Here is a 27,552-nt window from a genome sequence, read left to right as displayed (position 1 = left end):
TTAACCTATTTTTATTTTCAGTGCATCATGTGTTTAAAATGAATTTATAATTTTTAAATTGCATTTCATTTGCTTTTTAAGTGCCTTGGCTTTGTGGTTTCTACAACTGCTAGTGCAGTGTTCAAAGATTAGTATGTTTTTCTGTATCACTACAGAAACCATTGTAAAATAAGTTACACTTGTCCTCCCCTATCCCCAGCATATAGAATCATACTTGCCTAATTGTTGAAGGAATGAATTATTTAAAGCATGACAGTCAGTAGTTCTGTTGGTTTTAGGCAAATTACTTAAGTTTTCTCAGACAATTTTGTATCTTTCAGGTTTCTTGTAGTTCTAAAATACTATGATTCTATTTTCTAGCTATTTATTATCTTTTATGTGAACTAAGAACTTTTATCTACTCCACCCATTTTCCTTCACCTAATGGAGGAATTTCAGTAGTGGAATATCTCAGGAATGGAGTTTCTGCATATTCAGTTTAAACTTCTATAAACATATATAATTTCTTGATAACTACCATATCATCTATACTTATTTATGTCAATATAGTATTTTGACATTGTTTTACTAAAAAATTCATATACATTTGATTAAAATTTAGTGAAGAAAATAAATTATAATATTAATAACTCAGTGGAATTTCCTTTGAAACTTTTCTTTTATTTTAGACGGCTGTTCGTCATGAATCTTGCAATGGTTTATACAAGTTATCTTTATCTGGACTGGATGGTGGGGATTCAATTAATAGATCTTTTCTTTTACTTGCTGCCTCAACATTATTGAAATTTCTTCCTGATGCTCAGGCTTTAAAGCCCATTAAGGTGAGAGGAGGGTGTGTGTGTGTGTGTGTGTGTGTGTGTGTGTGTGTGTGTGTAAAATTGTTAAGTTTCAAAATGCCTTTTCTCCAACATTTCTCAAGGTATTTTACATCTCTATTTTTACAATGAATTTAAGTGACTTGTGACATTATTTAATTTTCATAGAAAGAAAATGGGATATTACACAATGGATGCTGGCCAAAATGATACCATCATGTTTTCTTTAAAAACTAGGGGAATAGCCCATGTCACTTGAATTTAATCTGGATTTTGTTTCTTTCTTCTGGATTAATCTTTTTCATGGTGATTAAATTTATTTTGAGTGACTAAAGAATAAATCCCCAACCAGAACATTTCATGTTTATGTACCTTTCTATTTTAGGCATAAACATGCTAAATCATTATTACGCACATTTAAAGCATATTAACTTAAAGCATTTTTACATTTTATCTTTCTTTTCCATATTCAAATTTTTATTTGTCCTGGATAGTAGGCATAAATATCTCTCAATTTGAAGTTTTAGAGGAATTAAGTGAAAACAGTATTGAAAATCCAAAGTACTACCAATTATTTAGTATTGCAATTCAGCAGTTAGGCTAAAATAATTCATTTATCATCTAAGGCTGACCACCTTTGACCATTGTAATTTTAAATTATTTCCTTTTTCTTTTTATTAGATGACTTGCCTATTTAGTAAGAAACCACGTATTTTTAATTCATTTTATAAAATGAAAAACAATGACCAAAAATTCTGTAGTCAGTAAGCATTTCCCACTCTCTTTTAATTTTTTCTCTGTTATTTGTTGCTCATTTATCCTACTTAAAGCTTATTTATACAAATTTGCTTGCTTGTTTTCTTCCCTAAAATCATGAACTCCTTGAGGGCAAGGACTGTCTTGTTCCATTTTTTGCATCTTTAGGCTTTTGCTTGGTGCCTGACACATAGTAGGCATTTAAATGCTTAATGACTGAACAACTATTAAATCTTTTCTATGTGCCAGACAGTGTGCTAAGTTATACAGGTTAAAAAGTAAGGCACAGTTTCCATTCCTTTAAGAAGCTAACATTTAATAAGGAAGGGGAGATAGAAAGGGTGGATACGTATTGAATATACCCAAGATACATATATTGTCATTTGAAGGTAATGTCAAAAGAAAGACACTGCCATTGTGGAGAAAGAGGATCTGGAAAAGCCCTTTGCAATTGGTAGATTTGAGCTAAGTTTTGAAGGTCAGCCCTGTGCTTTAAAAAAGTCAATTAGGAAGCTGATTAGAGAATGGTTTGTCTTTGACAATAATAGAAAAATTGAAAAAAAGAGAAGGGTTTTGTGGAAAATATCAAGATTTCTCTTTTGGGTATATTGAATTTCAGATGCCAAAAGGCACCACATGCATAGTTATGCAGAACTAGAAGTGAGGAGGAAAAAAGGTAGGCTGGATATTAGATTTGTAAGCCATCTTGAACCAATAGAAACTGAAGAGATTAGGAAATAAGGTACTATATAAGGAGAATAGAAGAAGGCCTAGAAGTCAAAAGGGCCAGTCAGACAGGTAGGAGGCAGCAGTTATGTAATTACATTTCAGGCACCTCACCTCTTTTCTCTGTCATGTGTTGCATTTGATTGTTTTTCTGATATTTTAAAGCTTTTTTATTTTTTTCATGAGTATATTTTCTTCCTAAATTGGTTTTATAAACTTCACACTGATAAGAAATTTACTTTGCTCTTGAACTGCCAATGTGACAATACTTTGATTTCATATCTTGGGTTAAAACAAAGATTTGTGTTCAGAAGTTTACAAAAAATTAGTACAGAAGACACATGCAATTATGACATATGCAATAATAAGTTATTATGTGGTGCAGCAAGCAGACAGAAGCAGAGCACACACCACATTTGAATGCACACATGCACACACAAACACGTACTTGAGAGCAAGATAGAGAAAAGTTCATCCTCGTCGATGCAAGAAATTCACTCAACACAAGGAAGAAGAGAACACTCTCAAAGTTGAGTTTAGAGATCAAAAATTAAAAGCCCAGAAATGAACTTTTTAGAGAATTGGTAATTGGTAGCAGATGTGGGAGAGATCATTCCTAATCAGACCCATATGTGATAGCTTACTCTGAAACCAGGGTTGTGGGAGAGATCTGTAGTGGGAATTTTTCTGTTGGCAACAGAAGTTGGGAGAGGTTTCAACTTGGCTATCTAAATTAAAGAAGAAGAGGGAAAAACACATACTGCTGCAGTCATCATTTTTATCCAGGTAGAGAGAAACTTTGAGGATTAAATGCTTGACATATGGTTAACATAGGTCAGAACAGTGGAATATTATAAATTTGTCTGACATTGTATATTTTAAGGCAATTGTACCATTTAGTCTTAGTAACTCCATAGTGCAGTTCTATCATTATAACTAATATCAAGCACTATAATAATTGTAATTATCACATCTTAGACTCTCAGTAAATAAATAGTTCATTTATTTCAGTGGCTAATTAAAGTCATGGTTTGAAATTTTTGTTAATTTTAATTTTTCTCCAGATCTTAAGGAAATTACTCTCCCCCCTTAAATTCTTAAACAATTGTTTCTTGAGCCATATTGATTTCTTTCTGGGTTTGGGGGCACCTTTTGGAGGGTATAGATTTAAATATTATTTCTTTTTACAGATAGAGGATTATGAAGAAGAACCAGTGCTAATACCTGGATGTAAAGAATACTTTTGGTTATTATGCAAATTAATTGACAACATACATGTAAAAGATGCTAGTCAGGTAGGTAAAATTAACTTCATATTAATTTACTTATGTAAATGATCCTTTCCCCCTCTCTTTATTTTTTCTCATTTTAATTTTGTGAATACAGTGCAAAATAGTTGAGTATTCTCCAGGATTTTTGTACACTTCAGAATGGTTGGTAATGTTAGTATGTTCTTAATGATTACAGCAATTTTCGATTTCATCCGAAATCTTCTCAACCTTTTTAGCTGTATTTAAAAAGACTTACTTAGTACACCTAAATAATATTTGGAACACATTTATTTGGTTTCTTGAATTTTAAAAATACTTCTATCACCAGCAACTTGTGCTTCATTTTCCTTAAAATTAGTTTTATTGTTTCATCAGAAAAGATATATAATGTCAGGATTTGGTAACTAACCATTTTGTTAAACAATGTTTAAATAAATAATGTTTCAGACTATATATGATGTAGTCTAATAAAGATTGTATAATGAAAAATTTTCAGTAGAAAATTTTATTCATGGTTTTCGTGAATTACAAGTAAATTCAGATAATACATTGAACTCTTGAGAGAAGTAATAGGTTTCTTTAGTTCATGAGTTCTTAACCTAGAATCCAAAGAGACCCATGGAGTCAGTTTGTAGATTTTAGAGAGTTCATGAAAATGGAACTTTTAGTGTTTTTGGTAATTGTATTTCATTATAATCAGTTTCCTAGGTAATTCTATATATTGTATTTATTAAAAATATTTTTCTGAGGAGTCTGCTTTCTCTAACAGACTTACCAGACTACCAAAATCCATACTCTTGCTTTAGAGAAAAGCAAAATTAACACATATTTGTTAAATGCTTTTTATATTTCAAGCATTTCCCTAAGTCCAAAAAAAAAACTATATAAACAAAAACCAGGCCCTGCTTTCCAGAAGCTCATAATCTGCAGAAGATACAATATGCAAACAACTACCTACAAACAAGATGTATAAAGGAAAAATGAAGGGACAGTGAATAATTAATAATTAAAGAAAAGGGCTTCTTGTAGAAGGATTTTAATTAGGACTTTAACAAAGATTGGGATGATGGAGATCTAGAGAGAGAGAGAGATCAAGAGATTAGACAAGGAATATGTTGTTTGAGAAACCTATTTCATTGGATCATATAGTATATGTGAACTGGAAAGTTAGGAAGTTAATAGAGAGTTCTAAATGCCAGATGATTTTATATTTGATTCAGAAGTTGATGGGGAGGCGGGGAAGGAAAAGGGAGATAATAAGTTTTAGACAAGCAGAGAGAGTTTTGCAATTTCTAGAGTCAAAGTGAGGTGAATTCAAATTTAGCTTCACTCATTTAATTAACTAGCTGTTAACTGGTTAAAACTGGGCAAGCAATTTAACTTGTGTGCTGCAGTTTCCTTATCTATAATGAGGATGTATGTATTTCATCTGTAATGAGATTAATAATACCATCTCTCTCAGAGTTGTTGTGAGGATCTTATAGAGAAAATGTTTGTAAAGCACTTAGCACAGAGCGTGTCATATAGTACTTGTTATATAAATACTATATTACTATCATTTGAGTTTATTGAGAATATTGTCTTCAACTGAGTTTAAAACTATGCTACATCTAGTTTGAGATGTTCAATATGCCTCTAGAGATATATTGGAGGTTAAAAAAGAAATTAGGAATAAATAGATTTGAAAATTATTAGCATAAAGAAGACAGTTGATTCCATGGGAGCCAAAGACATCACCAAGTGAAATCATATAGCATACAAAGGAGCCCAGCAAACTTTGGATTAGTTGATTTCACACTGAAGGAAGTTCCAGCAAAAGTGATTAAGGAAGGGTTAGTCAGGCATGTAGGACAATTGTGACAAGACAGTGTCTCAAAAATCTAGAGAGATGAATATATCATGGAAAAGAGAATGATGACAAATCACCTGTCAGTGGCTACAAAAAAGTCTAGAAGAATATGTATTAATGTTTGTACCTTCAGATATCCTTGTGAATATTGTACCTAAATTGTTTTCTTTTTCTGTTGAAAGTCATGGTCTTCTCTTCATTTTAAAAATCTTAAATTTCAGAAGTTAATGCTGTAAGTGGAATGTTAATAACCCAATAATAAATTAGTGTAGCTTCTATTTGCTAAGGGAATATTGAAATTGGTCATAAATTTTATCACATAGCTATCTGCTATTTTGCTTCTAAGCAAAAAAAAAAAACAATAAGAAAAAGCAACTGGAATTTCACACTTACTCTGTCATGAATTTTTATAGGCATAAAGTTGATAGCAATATACAAGATGCTGTCAGGAAAAGTATCAATCTTGGAGGTAGGAAAACTTGGGTTGAATTGTGCCTCTGACAATACATAGCCATGTAGACAATATTCAAGTCACTTAACTTTATTTTCTAGGCAAATTTCTTTTTTCTTTTCTTTTTTTTTTATTATAGCTTTTTATTTACAAGTAAATAATTTTACAGCATTGACAATTGCCAAACCTTTTCTTCCAATTTTTCCCCTCCTTCCCCCCAATACATGTTAAGTATGTTAAAGCATATATGTCCTAACAGTTATTTAGCTGTACAAAAAGAATCAGAGTTTGAAATAGTGTACTATTAGCCTGTGAAGGAAATAAAAAATGCAGGTGGACAAAAATATAGGGATTGGGAATTCTATGTAATGGTTCATAGTCATCTCCCAGAGTTCTTTCACTGGGTGTAGCTGGTTCAGTTCATTACTGCTCTATTGGAACTGATTTGGTTCATCTCATTGTTGAAGATGGCCAGGTCCATCAGAATTAATCATCATATGGTATTGTTGTTGAAGTATATAATGATCTTCTGGTCCTGCTCATTTCACTCAGCATCAGTTCATGTAAGTCTCTCCAGGCCTTTCTGAAATCATCCTGCTGGTCATTTCTTACTGAACAATAATATTCCATAATATTCATATACCACAATTTATTCAGTCATTCTCCGATTGATGGGCATCTATTTAGTTTCCAGTTTCTGGCCACTACAAAGAGGGCTGCCACAAACATTCGTGCACATACAGGTCCCTTTCCCTTCTTTAGTATTTCTTTGGGATATAAGCCCAGTAGAAACACTGCTGGATCAAAGGGTATGCACAGTTTGATAACTTTTTGAGCATAGTTCCAGATTGCTCTCCAGAATTGCTGGATGTATTCACAATTTCCACAAACAGTGTATTAATGTCCCTGTTTTCCCACATCCCCTCCAACATTCCACATTATCTTTCCCTGTCATTCTAGCCAATCTGACTGGTGTGTAGTGGTATCTCAGAGTTGTCTTAATTTGCATTTCTCTGATTAATAATGACTTGGATCATTTTTTCATGCTAGAAATAGTTCAATTTCTTCGTCTGAGAGTTGTCTGTTCATAACCTTTGACCATTTATCAATTGGAAAATGGCTTGATTTCTTATAAATTAGAGTCATTTTTCTATATATTTTAGAAATGAGGCCTTTATCAGAACCTTTGACTGTAAAAATGTTTTCCAAGTTTAGGCAAATTTCTTTAATTTAGTTCTAGATGTGTTGCCTTTCTGCCTCAGTTTAGGAATTTCCACACTTGTGAAATCAGCAGTCCAAACAACAAAAAAGTGTGTCGGTATGTCTGTGTGTATATATCAACTCTCCTTATGCCATCTACCACCTGAAAGCATATTTCTTTCTTTGAAATTTCTATAAACAAAATTTACATTATCTAATGAAGTAGCATTGTTAACCAAACATTGTCAGAATTAGATTGCCATAAATTTCAACTTTTTTTGAAGATCATTTTTTAAAATATAAAGTTGACTGAAGTTATTTTAAATCTTTACTATACCACCTGTCTTGGAACAGAACGTTAGTTTTCCTTTACCTAACAGTGCTATACATATTTATGCCATAAAGCTCCATTTTAGAATATTTATTCTTGTCAGTATTATATGCCAAGTGATTTCTAAGTTAATTTTCTTAACTTTATAGCCCTTTTGTAGAATTAAGATTCCTGTTTTATCAACTTGCCATTTTTTGCTGTAGCCTGTGAAACTGCTGTGCATAAAATATGTGTTTTTATCTATTATTCATACTTTGTTTTTTCTTTAAACTAAGACAACTTTACTGGACTTAGATGCGTTGGCAAGACATCTGGCTGACTGTATTCGAAGGTATGATTTGATGGATGGCAATGCTCTTTATATTACATTGTTGAAAGGTGTGATAAAAAGCATAATTGCCCAAGCTTTTTGTTTATATATTTATAGCAGAGAAATCCTTGATCATCAGGATGGTAATATAGAAGATGATGGGCTTACAGGACTCTTAAGACTTGCAACAAGTGTTATTAAACACAAACCACCTTTTAAGTTTTCACGGGAAGGACAGGTAGGAATCAATATCTCTCTTATAATTTAATTGCTTCTATTATTATGTTTTATACTTTATTCCACTTTGTATATACATGGCTTTCAAATTCACTTTGGAATATAAATAGCAATAAACTAGTTTTCCTATGTTGAATTTTACTTTGAAAAAGTTAGAACTTGAAAATACAAATCTAATGCAGATTTCAAGATACTGTAGTCATTTCATTCTTATGAGATGTATAGAAAGAGGTTAACTCTGAGGCAATCATGGTTCCATTTTCACAGGACTGTTTCTTAAAGCAGCATTCTGTATTCTATTTAAAATTCCATGCATCAAAAAATAATTAGTATATGTGGCTATAAAAGAGTATGTCTATTTGATTCATTATGGCCTTATAGTAGAAATACTGAATTTTTGAAATGTTTTATGGATAGAAAAAGCATTATTGAGATACTTGAAACATTAGTGGGTTTTACATTCTTCCAAACTTTTACGGATCCAAATATATTTAAGACTTATACAACATCATTCTAGAATTTATTAAAAGGTTGGTAATCACTTTACCACTAAATATGTAATATTCACACAACTCTTGAAATAAAATTTCTGTCTGCTTATGTCTGTGTGTGATTTCAGTGGTGTGAAATAGCTCAAATATTAACTCAAAACTTATCGAGAACTTGTAAGTTCTAATGAACTTAGAAAGTGTTTAATCACTATGTTTTCTATTATGAAAATGAATAAACTGGAACTCAGAAAGTTTCAGTGACTTGCCACCTAAATTTTACCATTAATACTAGAGCTCTGACGTAAATCCACATATCCTGACTCCCAGACCTGTTACCTTTTTTTTTTTTATAATAACTTTTTATTGATAGAACGCATGCCAGGGTAATTTTTTACAGCATTATCCCTTGCATTCACTTCTGTTCTGATTTTTCCCCTCCCTCCCTCCACCCCTTCCCCCAGATGGTAAGCAGTCCTTTACATGTTGAATGGGTTGCAGTATATCCTAGATACAATATATGTGTGCAGAACCAAACAGTTTTCTTGTTGCACAGGGAGAATTGAATTCAGAAGGTATAAATAACGCGGGAAGAAAAACAAAAATGCAAGCAGTTTATATTCATTTCCCAGTGTTCTTTCTCTGGGTGTAGCTGCTTCTGTCCATCTTTGATCAATTAAAGCTCTCTTTATTGAAGAGATCCACTTCCATCAGAATACATCCTCAAACAGTATCGTTGTTGAGGGAGGTATATAATGATCTCCTGGTTCTGCTCATTTCACTCAGCATCAGTTCATGTAAGTCTCGCCAGTCCTCTCTGTATTCATCCTGCTGGCCAGACCTGTTACCTTTAGTTTGTCTCATAAAATGTGATTGCTTTCAAATTCAAAGAGAAGATTTATATTTCATGATTATTTAAATATTATTTATATTCCATAGGAAAATCATTTAATGCATTTTAAAAAAATAGACAATTTATTCATTGATTAAATTCCTGCTGTATTTAGAGCCCTATTCCAAAATTTTTAGGAGATTAAATAATACTTGTTCTCTGCCCTCATAAAGCTTAGTTTGAATGACACAAGAAAGATGTGATGAGAAGTGACTTGCAAAAGCTTTACAGAATGGGCAGAATTTTATCTAGTCAAGAATGAGGAAAACTATAAAGAGCTAGAGGGGTCACAAAATTCAAGAATCTCTTTTTTGCTATATCTCTTAAATGTGATTGTCTTGTTTGAATTAGTCATCAAACAAGTCTGTTATGTGCTATGCTATCTTAGGTTTAAGAGATAGAAGCAAAAACATGAAAAATTCCTGGAACTTACATGTTCATGGAACTTACAGACTGTTGGGGAGGCAAAATATGCAAAAATAATTACACACAAATTACAAATACAAAGTACATTTTTGAAGACCTTTTGAGGGGAAACTGACTATATCTGAGCCTATCAGTTCCATTTTTGGTTAGCTTTAAAGGTTGGGGAACTTATATTCTAAATTTGACCTTCTGCTGCTTCTACTCTGACCATTATTCCTATGCAATTTATATGTAGTTTTGATGAGATGTTCATTCTTTTATCAGCCTTTGGATACTTGGTGATAAATATCATGTGACATGGGGAATTGTAATTTTTCAATGCTATCGTGGTGGGAAAATTCATGATGTTTTTATTCTGGGGATGGAGAATAGCCCTGTTTGACTAGAGCTTATACCATCTGATCATTGAATATATTTTTGGCCTACTTGAATTTTGTTGTATTGGCTAGTAGCTTTCTAGATGGTACTATCTCACTATTAATTAGTAGAATAATTAGCAAGTTGTAAAATCTTTTCAAAAATAAATTAAAATTTACTTTAATGCATTAATGAGCTTTCATTAAAGTGTTTTTAGAATTAAGAAAATAGTGCTCAGAGTTGGCACAGACTACACAGCGATTCCATATTGCACTCCATTCAATTTTTAAGTGAATAACTAAGGTCCAGAGTAATCATCTTGCAAAGTAATCAAATTGCAAAGTGATACAAATAGTCATTGGCAGATCTAAGACTCAGATCCACTTTTTTCCTCATAGAAAATACAGCCTTCTTTCTCTTGCATCATCTATAGAGAAGCAGCAAACTTTTATTGAGCATCCATATGTTCCAGATATTGTGTTGAGCATTAGCATAAATTCTCTGAAAGGCATTTTGAATATTTAGATCAGTTTTTCAAGGTATCAGTGACATTCTTCAATCAGGGGAATATGGGTTTTTTGATAAGTTCTATAGAGCTTAACATGGTGACAGAAGTTGCTAGTAGGATAATATTAACTCCAAGGGCATAAGTAGTCTTAAGGGATCTGTAAAATAAGTTCATCGTAGATGAATCAACCATTGATTTCTATTTGCTCCATTATCAGACCTTATACCATGTTCCTTTATCCTTCTTTCTTTTACCGTTAATAATTCATAAGTTGATTTTTAAAAATAATTCTTTAAATGTATTCTGAAATAAATCCTGTGAATATGAAGCATAGACTCCTAATTCTAACCTACTTCACCAGTTTTGATTATATGTAATATATATGTGTGCATATACACATACACACATTCTGTATCATGTATAAAAACATAAAAATGTACATATATAGTGAGTTGGTATATTTTCTTTCTAGTTAGTATCACAAATTTAGAGTAGACAAAGACCTTGAGACTATCTAGATTATTTAGTTTTCTGTTTCTTAAATGAATAAATATATTATTCATGCAAAAGAAACAGACAAAATGTAGCAAACTTTATTCCCCAGGGAGCGATGGCGACCATGGTTCAGTAAATAGTAGTTTGAAGAAGAAAATGTTAAAAACTCTCAGAGAAAATTTCTTTCAGCAAGCTAGGACAATTATAATATTAATAATATCTAATATTTATATAATACTTAATATGTGCCATACACACTGGTTAGCTCTTCAAAACTATTATTTGATCCTCATAACTATGAGAAGTATATGCTATTATTATCCCTTCTTTAGAAATAAGGATGCTGAGATAGATAGGTGAAGTGATTACCCAGAGTGACACAGTTATTAAGTGCTTGAAACTGGATTTGATTTTGGGTCATCCTGACTTCAGGCCCAGGGCTCTTATCTATAAACTGAAGCACTTATCTACCAATAAGGATTCTAAGAAGTACAGCTAATTCTGGAAGGAATATATTCCAGACTTCATGGATAACTTGTACCAATACGTGGAAACAGAAGAAGGAATATGGGGGAATAGTGAACAGTATACTTTGACTGGAACATAGATTTCATAAAGAAGAACAATGCTAATTATGTGGCAGAGAAATAGCAAGATTGTGGAGAGTTCTTGATTCCTGGTTGAAAATTTTGTATAAAGTAATGAGGATACACTTTAAGCTTTAGTTGTTTTATTTTAACATAGAAAAAGTAGGCCTTTTTAACTTAGTTGTAAGTTTAAAAATTGATTCTTTAAAGTGAATGGTCATTTTATTTATTAAGGTAAAGTTGTGGTTTTTTTTTGTTTTTTTTTTTTTTTTTAAATGCTAACTTACTTAATGAATTGCTTTTTCCTTCCCAGGAATTTCTAAGAGACATCTTCAATCTGCTCTTCTTGCTTCCAAGCTTAAAAGATCGACAACAGCCAAAGTGCAAATCTCATTCTTCAAGAGCTGCTGCTTATGATTTATTAGTAGAAATGGTAAAAGGGTCAGTTGAGAATTACAGGCTTCTACACAACTGGGTAATGGCCCAGCATATGCAATGTAAGTATGTTTGCTCATGTTTAATTTTTATGATTATTGTTCAAATGATTAGAATTGCTCCGATAGTGATAGTATTAGGAAAAATATTCCTATTAATTAGAACTAACAAACTAGAGGAGAATGTCACATTTTAAAAAGTGCTTGGTGGGTGTGGGTGGGTGTTTGTATGTGTACAGTAGTAGATAAAAACCAACTATTAATTTGTTCAATATATTGAAAATGTTGCCTTTAGTATCATGTACTAATTTCTCATTTTAATACTTGTCAAAAGCAAGAGTATTTTATATCTGATAGATAAATAATTGAAAACAATTTCATGCTGCTATTAGGAAAAGTGTTATGACATACTCTTTTATTCTGTCAAATTCTAAGCTAATTTAGATTATTTTGTAATTCTTCCTCCAACCTCCCACCAGCATCCCATTCCCCTTACAAGTGGGACTATTGGCCTCATGATGATGTTCGAGCAGAGTGTAGATTTGTTGGCTTAACTAATCTTGGAGCCACTTGTTATTTAGCTTCTACTATTCAGCAACTCTATATGATACCTGAGGCTAGACAAGCCATTTTTACTGCCAAGGTAGGTATGGGTTCTCTCTCTTCCCTTCCCTTGATGTGGGATTTGTCAAAACTGAATTGGGAGGTGATTATGGACAACTTTTGAATAGAGATTGTCAATTAAAGGAAAGAAAGGAATGGAGGAATTACAGGGTAAAGATTTTTTTTTTCCCCCATAAGGGGAAAATCTGGACAGGATTTTTAAGTATTATAGAAGGCATCAGTGATTAAGAGATTGAATGTTAGAGAAGATGGAGAAGCAAATGTATGACAAATTAAAGGATATCTTTGTAATTAACTAATTTAGAAGCAGAGGAAAGAAAATGAAAATTGATTATAAAAGTAATTCGTATGACTGAAATCTCATTGTAGCATCTCTTGAAAATAAAGCAAGCTAGCACATTTTTCACAACTACTCAGAAAGGGTGCAGTTTATTTTTTTAACACTTTATCCATCAAGAATTTTTCTAATTTGATTATGATAGCTACAACCTTATCATTTTATTATTTTTAATGTGCATATTCTAAACAGGAATAGATTTAAGCTAGAAATGGAACTTTTTTCCTGCTTTTATGGCTTTAGAAATTTTAAAAGACTATAATATCTGGCACATAAATGCATCTCTTTTGATACCTTTTTCTTATAAAATCTCTGTAATAATCATTAATACATTTCAGGTGTGAAAGGTAATGTATTAGGAGAAAGTTCCCATACTGAACTAATCAAAAGATCCCCTGTGTATTAACTTTTTAGGCAAGAATTTTATGGTATTGATCAACAAAAAGTTAATTCTTATTTTGTTTTCCAGTATTCAGAAGATATAAAGCATAAGACCACACTTCTGGAACTTCAGAAAATGTTTACATATTTAATGGTAAGTCTCAAAATTCATAGAACTAATGAAATGTTCTTCTCTCACCTCAAAATTAGTATGTCTTAAAACTGAAGTCATCATTCCCCTTCACTTTCTTCTCTTAGTTCTCATATATACCACTAATCTCTAGCTCACTTATTTTTAGTTGAAGTGATCTCTGATTTCCCCTTCATTACTTACTCAATCTGATTCTTTTTTAGAGAATATCTCTTGATTTCCTGCATTGTCTTTCTGTTATCATTCCATTATTTTTTATATCTTTGTTACTAGAGTTCTCTTTGCCTCCAGTCTATATTTTTTTTGCTAGACAGTACCACTACTTTCATTATCACACTTCTGCTGTTCAAAAAGCTGCCTACATTCAACTGCCTATAAAATTTTATATGGAACAGTTAGATTAAAGATGAAAGAAATTACTAACATATTGAATAGCATCTGACTGTAAATGTTGCAAGAGATTACAGTGATAGACTAAAATAATTTGGGAAAGGGGAACAGACATTTATTAAATACCCGCTGTGTCCTACAACCAATAAGTATCTGAGGCCAAATTTTGAACTCAGGTCTTCCTAATGTCAGGCCAATCTTTCTACCTACTATGCCATCTAGCTGTTTTTATTAAATTTAGCAGGATGTTTGTAAAATCCCATACTTGGATTTTTTTCTTTCTTTCTTTTTTTTTTTAAATAATAGTTTTTTTTAATTTTCAAAATACATTCAAAGATAGTTGTGTTAACATTCACTATTGCAAAATCTTGTGTTCCGGATTTTTCTCCCTCCCTTCCTCCAACTTTCCTCCCCTAGACAACAAGTAATCCAATATAGGTTAAACATGCCACATTTGGGTCTTTTTTTTTTTTTTTTATCATCTGTACTAATTAATAGGTAGGAGTAAGATGATCAGGTGGATATTAATGTGCAAATGATCTCAATGATTTCAATAATAATCATAGCTTACATTTATGTATTAGTTTAAGACTTAAATAATTTACTCATTATCTTACTGGATTTCCTTTACATTTATTGCTTGATTTATTTTTAGAGTGGAATAATTGTTGATTGTGACTAATATGTATAATGTAAAAAGGTAAATAAACGTGTTGTCTAGATTGATTTTATTTTCTGTTCCTTTTTAGGAAAGTGAATGCAAAGCTTATAATCCTAGACCTTTCTGTAAAACTTATACTATGGATAAACAACCACTGAATACTGGTGAACAAAAAGACATGACAGAATTCTTCACTGATTTGATAACAAAAATTGAAGAAATGTCTCCAGAACTGGTAAATATCTAAAAATTAGTAAGGTTCTTTGAAATGAATGAATTTGTTCTAATTTATTTTACTAATATTTTTGTATTTATTTTCTAGAAAAATACAGTGAAAAGTTTGTTTGGTGGTGTCATTACAAACAACGTTGTTTCTTTGGTAAGTATTTTGACATTTTTCCAGAGTTAATAACATCTGATTTAGGTTCTATGAATAAATTACTGACTTTTTTTTTTTTAAACTATTAATATTTGGTCAGGATTGTGAACATGTCAGTCAGACTGCTGAAGAATTCTATACTGTGAGATGCCAGGTGGCTGATATGAAGAACATTTATGTGAGTGATGCCAGACACAGTTTTAAGAAATTATTAAGCTTTGTCAGTGTATGAAGACAATCCTTAACTTTCAGACAGGCTATGTTCTTAAAGTCTATATATGTAAGTTAGTTGTTTATTATTTAACATTCCTTTTTCCATACAAATAAACTTAGTGTTTAGATCTCTATGCCAGTGTACAATATTAATTCAGAACTGTACTAAAAGTACCACAAAACAAAATTGCTGTAAGAGTATATCTCTCTTGGAAAATATATTCACAATTTCCCTTTGAATTTCAGAAACACTTTTGTTCCCATTTTTACCTAGGGAATAAGAGTGAGGTTTCCCTTTAGATCCAAGCTAATGTTAAGAACCAAGGCCGAAGAGATGAGACTTGGGTTGGGTTTTTGGAGGAGATGTAATGAATAAAAAAGCCTCTTTCCTGCAGGGTAAAACTCTTGGGATCTTTGCCTATCTTAGGCTAGCTTACTTAGCATTCCCTTTGATTTTCTTTCATGGAGGAATTACTTTCTCCTCTCCCCACCCCAAACAGTTTTAACAAGCAGTGCTTATCTATGGATTCTGGCAAGTCATTTGCCACATTTTTTCCCTTCCTTAATTGAAACTTAATTAACTGATGTTAATTTAAAGTATATAAAGAAAAGTTCCTTTACTGAATAATAAAATAAAAATTTAAAAAAAGAGAAAACTAGGTCTTCTGTTTTATTATAGCTTCTGAGGAGAGCAGTAGAAGCTTGAGGGTAAAGAACAATTTATGCTCTCTGGAGCTGGAAGAAAAAGTTGTTAATATCTTGGTCTGGGAGATTTGGACAAGACTAGTTTTGGAGCTAGAAGTATTGAACAAGGAAAGATATCTTCAGAAATAAAATTCCTCACCTCCTTTATTAGCTTGCTACCTTGAAACATCACTCTTTCCTAACCCCTTGATCAAGAATGGTGTAGAACATTTTAAGCATTTAGTACAGGCGAAGGTTCAGATCCTAGTTCTGTGGTGCACTGGGCTAAAAACATTGTTCTTTATACATATTCAGTTGTATTAAAATAATTGTTTCAATATTGAGAAAAATGGAATGTTAGAATTACCCCTTTGTATTTTATTAATGCAATTCTTTTCTTGGTATTTGTGGTAGGAATTTGGTTTGATGACAGTTTTTTTACCCAAACAAAATGTATTTGTCCCCTGTGAATATTCAATAATTTGTAAAATTACAGTTTCAAAAGAAAGAAAAAGTAAAAAGAAAATTCTACTTTAAAATGCCAGTTGTCTGTTAGTTTTTTACTTTGGAAGCTGCCTTTTCCAAAACATTAAAAAAATTAATATGTGTTTTTTGTGAATAACAATACAAAGTCATTTGTATCATTTATTTGTACAGGAATCTCTTGATGAAGTAACTATTAAAGATACATTAGAAGGTGACAACATGTATACTTGTTCTCATTGTGGAAAGAAAGTAAGAGCTGAAAAAAGGTACAATTATGAAAAAAAATCAGTTTAAATTTTTTTTTTAATGTTTACACTATTATAGAATCTCAGAATTGGAAGGGATCTCAGAGGTTAACTTGTTCATATCATACCTAGTAATCTTCTGAATTCCCAACAACTAGTTATCTAACTTAGATTTGAAGACCTCCACATGAGGCACAATTCACTCACTACCTGGTCTTGAGGCATTCCATTTCATTTTGGATAATGATGGTCTAAAAAAAAGTTTTCCTTTCAATTAAGCATAAATTTGCCTTAATAAGCATTTTTACGTACTTCCTTGAGTATTTATTATTATCCTTTAGATTGCATATAGAGACTGGAATAAAATGGTCTCTGCTTTCAAGCTCACATTTTAATGGGACATGATAAATATAAATATATGCAGAATAATGATAAAGAAAGTAGATACAAAGAAGTTTGAGAGGCAGGAAAATAGCAATTGAGACATTCAGTCAAGATTTCATGTAAAAGATAGCATTTGACTTGTATATTGGAAGACAAAAGATTCTATTTGGGGAGGTTAGGATAGAAAAGTTTGGAGCACAATGTGTATTTTTTTTTTTTTAAAGATGAGAAATAGAGTTCCACATGTGAAGAGTAGAGATAAGACCAATTTGACTGTATCCCATTGGATGGGTTATTAATGAGACTATAAAGATAGGGACAAGGTTGTAAAGTGATTTTTAAAGATAGGGACAAAGTTATAAAGTAATTTTTAAAAGCTAAAAGGTGGGGTTTAGAGCAAAATGTGTATTTTTTTTTTTAAAGATGAAAGATAGAGTTCCACATATGAAGAGTAGAGATAAGACCAATTTGACTGTATCACACTAGATGGGTTATTAATGAGACTATAAAGATAGGGACAAGGTTGTAAAGTGATTTTTAAAAGCTAAATGGTGGGATTTACATTCTAATTTAAAGGCAATAAAGAGCCATTGCAATTTTCTAATCAAGAGAATGGCATAATTAGATCTGTCTAGCATATAGTCACATTATATGTGAAGAACAGACTAGAGTGAGGAGAAAAGATCTGGGGCAAAAAGATTGAATTGTTATTTACCACATACAATTTATTCAGACTTTTAACTACAGTGGTTGTCATTTGAATAGAGAAAAAGGGATCTTATGTGAGACATTTTGCAGGTAGAAACAGCAAAATTTGGCAGCTGATTAGATATGCCTTTTAATTTTTAAACATTGTTTACACATTCTGTGCTCTTAGAACAAACACAAGTATATTTCTTCCTCCTACTAATAGTTCTTTAGACATTTACATTTAAAGAGACCTCTTATATTCCCTCTAAATATTCTCAACTTTTGGCTAAGTATTCCTACAACTGACTCTCACATGACATGAACTTAAGGCTTTTTACCATCCTATTTGTTCAGTAGATTTGTTCAGAGTAATTTTATTTCTAAAATATATTACTTTAGAATATGAGAATCCAATTGTCTGACCAGGAAAGAATAAAGGACAGTATTACTTTATACCCTGGTAGGATCCTATACTTCTGGCACTGCTATCTAAGATCTTGTTAGCTTTCATAGCTGCCATTATCTCATTGTTGAGTTTGCTGTCCACTAAAAGCCCTACAATTTTTTTTCCCAGATGAATTGCTGGCTATTAGTTTCTCATCCTTTAAAGCTATCTGTGAAATTAAGGGGAGGTGGGGGGTGGGGGTTGGTTTACTTTGACTCTTACTCAACTCATTTTTAAGGAACATCTTATATAAACTGATATATCTTTTCCTGTTAATCCCACTTTCACTTTTTATTTTCAATATTAATCCTTTATTTCTTCCCAAAAGAAATTATTTATTATCTTTCTATATTTTTTTCTTAGTGACAAGTTCATATTTAATTGTTTAATGCAATGGTAGTTTCTGAACTCTTTAAAAGTTTTTAAAAAGCTGCTTAGATTTTTGAAATCCTTTCCTTTTTTATTAAGTATGTTTTGATTATCATCATTCTTAATCTCTGAACTTTTGCTAAAATACTTAATTCTTGGTGATTTAAATAAAATTACCTTACTTCCTCTTTATTTTCTTATGTACAATGTCTTTGTTTTCCCTTTAAAACAAAATTGTTTTGCTATAAAATAATATCTGCTTAAACATATATAACTCCTTATTATGGATGCTCTTTCATCTGTGATTTTTATTATTATTTTTGAGATTGATTTAATTGGTCTTAAGTTATGGTTGCTCTAAAAAATTGCTTTCATAATGAAGGTAATTACTACAGTTTGATGTAAATGTTTTCCAGTTTAATTTAATTTAATTTAATTTAATTTTTTTGATACTTTCTTCTCCTAATTCAATTCAGCAATTATTTATTTAGTAGCTATTACTTTATTGGCATTGTCTTTGGTACTATGTGGATTAAAAGAAGTATAAAATATGCTTCAAGTTTTTAATGAATTTAGAGTCTAACTGGACAAATAAGACACACACACACACACACACACACACACACACACACACTCACTCTAGCATTTAAGTAACAATATACAAAAGAATGCCCAAATGAGTTGGATTGACAATTACCCTGTTTGTTCAGAGATGGGAGAGATTAATATGGGCTAAATCATTCTAGAAAAACTAGAACTAAACTCTAAATAAAGGGTGAAATGTAGATGGGAAGAGAACAAACGTTTTAGGCAAACGCTGCTGCATGAGCAATCATGAGCCCTCGTCTTAGAGCGTTAGATAATAAGCTAGTAGGATAGTTATTGATTGTAGTGAGGCAATATGGGAAATAAGATGTAGGGTAGACCAAATTTATGAAAGGACTATAGACAGCCCCATAAGAGATGTAATTTGGAGACTATATAGTATAGCAAAAGAACTGTGGATTAGGAATCCAGAAACCTAAATTGTAATTCTTATTCTGTTACAAAGAATTTCTATGAAATAAATTAAGATAGTAGATTTAGAGGTTGAAGGAATTCTAGAGGTTATCTTGTCTCAGCTGCTAGTTTTATATAACAGTCATCCATGCATCCAGGAACCATGCAAATAGGTTATCTGGACTTCAGCTTCTTCATCTATATGAAAAGATCCGATTAGATAATCTCACCCTTTTTTTCCAGCACCAGAATTGTGTAAGAGGAATTTTAGTCCCTGCATATGATAATTGAAATGAAAGGATAAAGTAAATTTCTGAGAAAGAAAATGGAGGACTGAGAGCTATTCCCTGGGGAAATGTTCTGTTGGAAGCAGGAGGGAGGACATGGAATGAATGACAGGTTTTAGACACTGCACTACACAATCTAAGGAAAGGCCCCAAAGAAATCAAAGAGGAAAGACAAAGAAGGGGAAGGAGCAGGGCAGCATGTTCTAAGAGGAAAAGTGGGAGCACCTGGGCTCAACTCCTTATTCTGCTTCCTGGTATCTCTTATGACATGGAGAAACTCATTCCACCCCAACTCCCATGTCTATAAAATAAGGTGATTGGATTGGATTGTTCTCAGTCTATGATAATCAGTAGTCTCATGGATTTGGTATACAATCAATAAGCATTCAGTTAGCATTATTACTAAGCAATAGAAAGAAAACAGTTATGGGATCCGAATATGTAGTTTTGTGGAATGGAGAGGAATGAAGCTACCTTACAGTAAATTAAGAATCCAGAGGTATATGAGACTTTGAATATGCTGAGAAAAGGAGAGAATAAATGTGAAGTCAGGATCCCTCTGTAGACATAATCATAACTAATCTGATTTAAATTTTTACCAAATACTTCACATACCATGACACATGCAGTCTTTTTCATTAATTAGTAAGAAAGATAAATGCCTTTTCTAATATGATGTGGAAGGAACAAAGGAAAGTTGTAGAGATACTTACGTTAAAGTCATGATGGTTGGTTACTGGAGGAACTCAAATTAGGTGGCCTTCAATTTTTCAACAGAATGAAATTAAAATTTTATTTTTATCTCCAAAGTATAAAATTTTTAGATAAAGGAAAAAAGATGATTTTCTAATAGTTGCTTTTTAAATGATGGCCTCATTTGTTTTAAGGACTCTATTCAAGTTGAATAATGCAAGTGTGTAGCACGTTAGAGCTACGTTCTCTTGTAGCAAGTATTCTGCAATTTTAGAATAAGGAAAAATATATTCTGTACAGTTGATGCAGGGTTGTGGATTCAACAAAGGCCACACACAAGGAAAAGGCAATTTGTGTAAAAGGAGTAATTGACTGAGGAAGGGTGAGCAGTTATGTGAGCAGTTATGAAAATTGGAGAGGACAAGTCAGTTGAGAATGTGGAAAAATTAAATTTAAAAATGCGGTGATTGGATATTTAGATTATACCCCAGTCCTGCTATTTTGACTTGAAATGAGTTTCAGTGCAATTAAGCAAGGCAGAGACATAGATGTTCTTGTCATCAAGAATTATTTTGATTAGGGAAAACAGAAGCCTGATGATGAAATATCTAGAAAGAATTGTTTTACTACTGTGTAAATTTTACTTGTATTCATTTGAAAGTAGAATATAAATAAGAAGGAATTAAAATCCAAAATGAAAGTACTGGAAAATATTTTTTAAGAATAATTTTAACACATACTCTCATTTATTTTGGAATCTTTATTTTAGGGCATGTTTTAAGAAATTACCTCGCATCTTGAGTTTCAATACAATGAGATATACTTTTAATATGGTTACCATGATGAAGGAGAAAGTAAATACACATTTTTCATTCCCTTTACGTTTGGATATGACTCCTTATACGGAAGATTTTCTTATGGGGAAGTGTGACAGAAAAGAAGGTAATTGATTTTTAAATTATTTTCCCTTAATAATTGCATGGTAATTCTAGACTAAACAATTTCAAAATGATAATTCCTATTCAAAAAGGAAAAAAGTTATTTGTCATTAAAGAGACTTAGTTGAATATAAATGGAAAGTTCTTGTGCATAGATCAATACATTTGCTTTTATTAAATGCCTATAATTAATCAGCCATAGTATTAGGAAGAGTGAAGTATCAAGGAAAATGTTTATGGGACATCTGAGAGATGTCTGGATGAAGGTCTGGAGATAGAGGGGAGAAAAAAAAACTGTTTAGATTTGGTCATACTGTGTTTTTAAGATGTCTCCTGGACATTGGTTTGAAATGTCTAGTGTTCAATTTTTTATGTGGAACTGAAGATCAGTGGAAAGACTAGAATTGGATCTATACTTCTAGAAGTCATCTACACAGAGATGTTAATGGATACCAAGAAAGACAGTGTAGAAGGAGAAGAGAAGAAGGCTTAGAATGCAAACTTGAGGAATACTTGGAGTTATTGGGTGTCATATGGATCAACAAAGGATGAAGAAAATCAGAAAAAATTGGGGTCCCAGAAAGTGCAGCTAATAGTTTCAAATATAGCAACATTATATTTGTTAAGAGATCATTGGTTATTTTGGAGAGAGAGGTTATTTGAATGTAATAAGATTGGAGATTACAAAAGCAATTAAAAGGACAGAGAGTGAAAGAAGAGAGTGTAGCCAAAGTTTTCAATGAGTTTGAGAGAGAACTACAAAATGAAAGTTTTAGGAATTGGCAGGAGGATTCTGGGAAGATGGTAGAATAGGTTGGTAAATTTCAAGCTCTCTAGATTTCACCCCCAATTAGAACAACTTTGTACCTCAGGGCAAACTTGAATTGGTGAAAAATCAACAACACTTGGGCTTAACAGGTCTCCTGGTACATCAAAAGAAAATCTGAACAAAGTCCCCAGGCTGGTGATTAATCCATGTGAAGTGCAAATGCTTCTGGAGTAGGTCTGCAGAAATAGCAAATAAGGAGTCCTGGAACTAGCTAAGTTTGGCTGGAGCCTCAGCTGGATCCACAGAAACTTTTACCTCCTAGACTGCTTAAGGAATCAGGAGTCTGAGTCTAGGAACACTGAGTGAACCTTGACTGATCAGGAATACCAGGCCCATCTTTGTTGTGATGATGTGGCCTTGGGCAAGAAAGAACCAGCACCTGGTGAGTGCAGAAGCAGTGGGAATGGGAGCAGCTGGTTGCAGGTACTTACTTAGAGGATGGAGCTCTTGGCTTGGAGTTTCTGGGTGGAGGGAAGAGCTGAGGTGAAGGCAGAGGCTCCATCCCCTCCCCCAATAATTAGAGGTATTTACACTAAACCCTCTTATTTTTAAAAATATGAACTGGTAAAGAAGACAGAAACTTTCTATGCAAACATGAGGGTTCATCTTCAGAGGAGGACACTGAAGTAAAAAAATCTTCTCCGAAGAGTAATAGGAAATGATTCCCTGCCCAGAGAATTTTTACAAGAACTAAAAAAAGAATTTAAAAATCAAATGAAAGCTATTGAGAAAAAATTTTTAAAAAGAATAAGAACCATCCAAAAAAACCAAGATTATGAAAAAAAAAGTTAATCAATTAGAAAAGAAGATAAAGTCTCAAAGATGAAAATAATTCTTTGAAAATTATAATTGGGCAAGGGGGAGCCAATGAAGTTATAAGAGACCAAGAAATAACAAACCGATGATAAAGAATGGAAAAAATAGAATGGAATGCGAAACATAAGTAAAATGACAGATCTGGAGAACAGATCCAAGAAGAAAAAATTTAAGAATAATTGGACTTGCCTGAAAGTTATGACCAAAAAAAGAACTTTGACACAGTAATGCAAGAAATAATCCAAGAAAACTGTCCTGGAGTGATAAAATTTGAGGGGAAAGTAGAAAAAAGAAAAAATCCACCAATGACCACCTCTATGAGATCCTTTGTGGAGAACATAGGAATATTATTGCTAAATTTAGAAACTCCCAGATCAAAGAGAAAATTTTACAAGAAATAAGAAAAAAACAATTCAAATGTGGTGGAGCTACAATTAGAATTTTACAGGACTTAGCAGCCACAACAAAAGATCACAGGTCCTGGAATTATATCCAGAATATCAAATCAAAAGATTGAACATTCAAAAGAACTAGGCCTGCAGCCAAAAATATCATATATATTCAATAAGATTATAATATTGAATAAAAAAAAAGATGTTAAGTTTGCAGATTTTCAGGATTTTCTGTCAACCAAACTAGAAAATTCAACAAAAAGAGTCAACATTAAAGATCAATTTCAAAGTGTGTGTATATATATATATGTGTGTGTGTGTATTTTATATATATGTGTGTATATATATATTTTCCTGAAAGGTATAGCACCCTCCAAAATCTATATTAACAAGGAAAGAGGGATGGACAGACAGGAAATTAAAGAGTGAGGGAAGAAGACAAGAGAAGGATCCTTGTGTGGGGAGATTAAGTAATAGCAAGGCAAAGTAGGAGCAGAATTAAAGCAAAAATTCAGCAGGGATAGGAAAGGGGTGTTATATAAGTATACATAAATAGATCTTAACTATAGTTTCATGATGGGGATGAAAGTAGGGAAAAGAATAAAGTAAAAGTATTGGACAGTAGAGAACAAAACAATTTGCAAGAAAGTAAATAAAAGATAAACATTCATGAATATAATTTTTTCTAATATATATATATATACTTTCTTGAACTGGTAATTCTTTTTTTTTTTTTTTTTTTTTTTTAGTCTTTCCTGATGTATGACTGGGCACATGGCAATGTTTCCTTTTATTTTGTTTTATTTTGCTTTGATATTTTCTGTTTCTCTCTTTTCTTAGACTTTTTTTTTTTTAATTTTTATTAAAAAGGACTTGGTAGGCTCATGAAAGTTGTTTTGGTTTTTTTGTTTTGTTTTGTTTTGTTTTTTGTTTTTTAAGAACTGGCAAAATGCTAGCTGTGTGACCCTTGGCAAGTCACTTAACCCCAATTGCTTTAGCAAAAAAAAAGAAAGAAAGAAAGAAACTGTCAAAAATTGAGTGTTTCAAGGCAGTAGACAAGAAGCCATTATATAGATAAGGAAGAGAGGGGGAATAAAAGAAGGTACAGTCTGCTAGAAAAGGTGAATGGGGTATGGTCTTCCAAGAGGGAAAAAAAAAATCCATCCAGTACTTTTTTGTTAGAGCCTGGGGGAAAGTAGACGGGGAGAGGATAACAGGGATTTTTTGAAATGTAAGGAAAAATGGAAAATGGACTTAGTTAAAAAGGCCCTCAACCAGGGCTTAGTTTGAATGATGCACAAAGAGAAATGCAAATTGGAATCGCTTTTATAGGGGATGGGTGCAGGAATCATTTAGGGAAGGAATAAAGGGACAATTTTTTTGCTGTGGTGAAAATTGAAAGTCAAAAAAAGAGAAATAGTCTCGGACCTCAATGAGCTATTGTGGAAAAAACAACCTGTAAAAAGAAATGTTTTTTCAGAAACATGGCATCCTGAAAAGAGGGTTGATCCCAAAGTCACATGACCTGATTTTATACAGGTCTCTTTAGGCCTCAGTTTCCTCATCTGTAAAATGATAGTATGGAAGTAGGTGAACTATAAGCTTTCTCTTAGCTCCTGCTTGAACTGTGGCTACTATAAACCTTTTCTGTATAACTGGTGCCATCAGTCATATTCTTTTAAATTGTGACAACCTTCACAAATAAAATAACAACTTATGATTACTCAGTATCCATTTCTAATCTTTATTTCTATTTGTTGTCACAATCTCTGTACATGCTTTTCATCAAGTTCTGATTTCTTGTCACTTTTACATGTGTTGTTTTCTTTTATTTCTAATATTTTAAAGCCTTAAACATTTTCATTATTTCTCATTTTTCAATATTGCAAATAAGCAATTTATAAATATTTTTGTACAGATAGTTGGGTATATTCTCAACAAGTGGATTTACTGTGATAGATTTTATGTTTGGATTGCTCTCAAAAGAAAATTCACCAGTTAACAAGAAGTCTTTTTTCCTGTGCCTCCTTCTCCACAGTACCATGAATATTGGGGGGGTTTATTCATTTTTAATCAAATAAATGTGAGGAGATTTTTTTAAAGTGAGATTGACCATTTTCCCATATTACTTCTGCATTTCCTTATAATAATGTATGTCAAGCTTTTTAATATGAATTTTTTTTCCCAATTTGTATCTTTTTTCTTTTATAAACATGAATATGTGTGTGTATTGGGATGTGTGTGTGTGTGTGTGTGTGTGTGTGTGTGTGTGTGTGTATACACATACAATTAATGGTCATTTATTTTTTCAGTGGTATCCAACTCTTTGTGATCTCATTTGGGGTTTTCTTAACAATGATACTGAAGTGGTTTGCTATTTTCTTCATTTTACTTATGAGGAAACTGAAGCAAACAGGATTGACTCAGGCAGTGTTATTGTTGTTTGCCTTCCATTTAAAATCTTTGGCAGTAGATTAGCTAGAATATAATGATTCCCATAATATGAAATGCTTGGAATAAATAGCCCTTGTATTTAATATAATACTAATTGAAATTAGAAATTATGGTTCTATATAATACCAGTTGGAAAAATAGATCCAGGTATGATAAAATTCTTCTGGTTTCAAGCGGTATTAATGCTAATAGTGAAGCACTCTGTTTTCCTTTAAGTCTGAAGGGGTAGCATCTGCTTGTTCGAAAGTGTATTAATACACTTGTGACTGTTCACATTAAGGTCCTCCAAGATCAGAGGAAGTGTGCCCATTTTATATACCTTAAAAAATGAGTATTAACCTGATAATTAAAAAAAAAAAAATATATATATATATATATATATATATATATATATATATATATATACACACACACACACACACATTTGTGTGTTCTTTTACGATTTAATGTGTAATAACCAGATTATAAATTCATTTCAATAGCAACATATAAACGTATACTTTGTTGTAACGTAAAAATAATACTGATAAGATTATAGGTATTTAGTAAATTTTAAGTTGAATGTGTTCATTTGAATAAAGTACTTATTGAATATATATGTATATGAAATACCAACAGTATAATTTTATAAATTGTTATCAATGATATATATAATTAAAATACACTAAAACTTAAAGGAATGAATTATTTTTTTGTTATGTAAATGATTTCAGGTTTTAAGGAGGAAGTTGATCTTGGGAAAGAAACTGAGAGTTATGAGTATGATTTGATTGGAGTGACGGTTCACACAGGAACAGCTGATGGTGGTCATTATTACAGCTTCATTAGAGATATAGTGAATCCACATGCTTATAAAAACAACAAATGGTGAGTAGTTAGGAGTGTTATAAAATATATATTTGGATATTTCAGTTATATTTATGTTGCTAAAATGTATTCCCATAACCCTTTAAATAATTTCCTACTGTAGCTTTTCCTTTCTTTTTATCCCTAATATTTAACTTGCTAACTAGCACATAATAAGAACTTAAGTACTTATGTTTTCAAATTTCCCATGTAAAAATTCCACTATAAAATGAGGAGAGAAAATGGATACTAATTAGTAATTTAGAATTTTGGAGGATTTGACACTTGAATCTGTGATTTGATCAGTGTGAATATTCCTTCCACTGATGCTTCCATATCTTAATTTAAAGATTCATAAATTGCCATGGTTAGTCTGTTGTCAGGTCTGTATTTTTAAACTGTTCCTACTTGGTGTAGGCTATGCTTGAACACCACTTTTAAGAACCTTATCTTCATGTTCAGAGAGCCATTGGACTTCAGGGGAGTTGGACAAATGATTACTGAAATATGTAGTTGGCAGTGCTGTTTATTCTAACTTTTTCTATCCCTTTAGTAATCTGTTGTATTAACTTTACGTGTCTAATTCAACATGACTTGACAAATATTTATTAAATGCCTCCTATGTATGTGAGAAGTACTAGATTCTAAAGTACAAAGGTAAAGTAAGTTGACAAGTCCTTGCTCTTAAGATATTTATTATTTAATCATTTGTATCTCCAAAGATGT

The 27,552-nt window shown here is 31.9% G+C and overlaps 1 protein-coding gene across 2 annotated transcripts in view; it reads left to right on the top strand.

Moving 5' to 3' along the window:
- The window catches only part of USP34 (ubiquitin specific peptidase 34), a 271,113-nt gene that overhangs the window by 179,443 nt on the left and 64,118 nt on the right, over positions 1-27,552 (top strand). For both annotated transcript variants that reach the window (XM_051975344.1, XM_051975343.1), the window contains exons 38-50: positions 669-821; positions 3,488-3,592; positions 7,675-7,730; positions 7,827-7,947; positions 12,013-12,196; positions 12,613-12,776; positions 13,564-13,629; positions 14,766-14,912; positions 15,000-15,056; positions 15,157-15,234; positions 16,611-16,705; positions 21,321-21,493; positions 26,694-26,847. In XM_051975344.1, coding sequence (XP_051831304.1) covers positions 669-821; positions 3,488-3,592; positions 7,675-7,730; positions 7,827-7,947; positions 12,013-12,196; positions 12,613-12,776; positions 13,564-13,629; positions 14,766-14,912; positions 15,000-15,056; positions 15,157-15,234; positions 16,611-16,705; positions 21,321-21,493; positions 26,694-26,847 — 1,553 coding nt within the window. The remainder of the gene's footprint in view (positions 1-668; positions 822-3,487; positions 3,593-7,674; positions 7,731-7,826; positions 7,948-12,012; positions 12,197-12,612; positions 12,777-13,563; positions 13,630-14,765; positions 14,913-14,999; positions 15,057-15,156; positions 15,235-16,610; positions 16,706-21,320; positions 21,494-26,693; positions 26,848-27,552) is intronic.

This window comes from Antechinus flavipes, chromosome 2 (genome assembly GCF_016432865.1).
Source record: "Antechinus flavipes isolate AdamAnt ecotype Samford, QLD, Australia chromosome 2, AdamAnt_v2, whole genome shotgun sequence".
NCBI lineage: Eukaryota > Metazoa > Chordata > Mammalia > Dasyuromorphia > Dasyuridae > Antechinus > Antechinus flavipes.
Note: the sequence above shows the minus strand (reverse complement) of the source record. Positions and strands in the feature narration are given on the sequence as shown.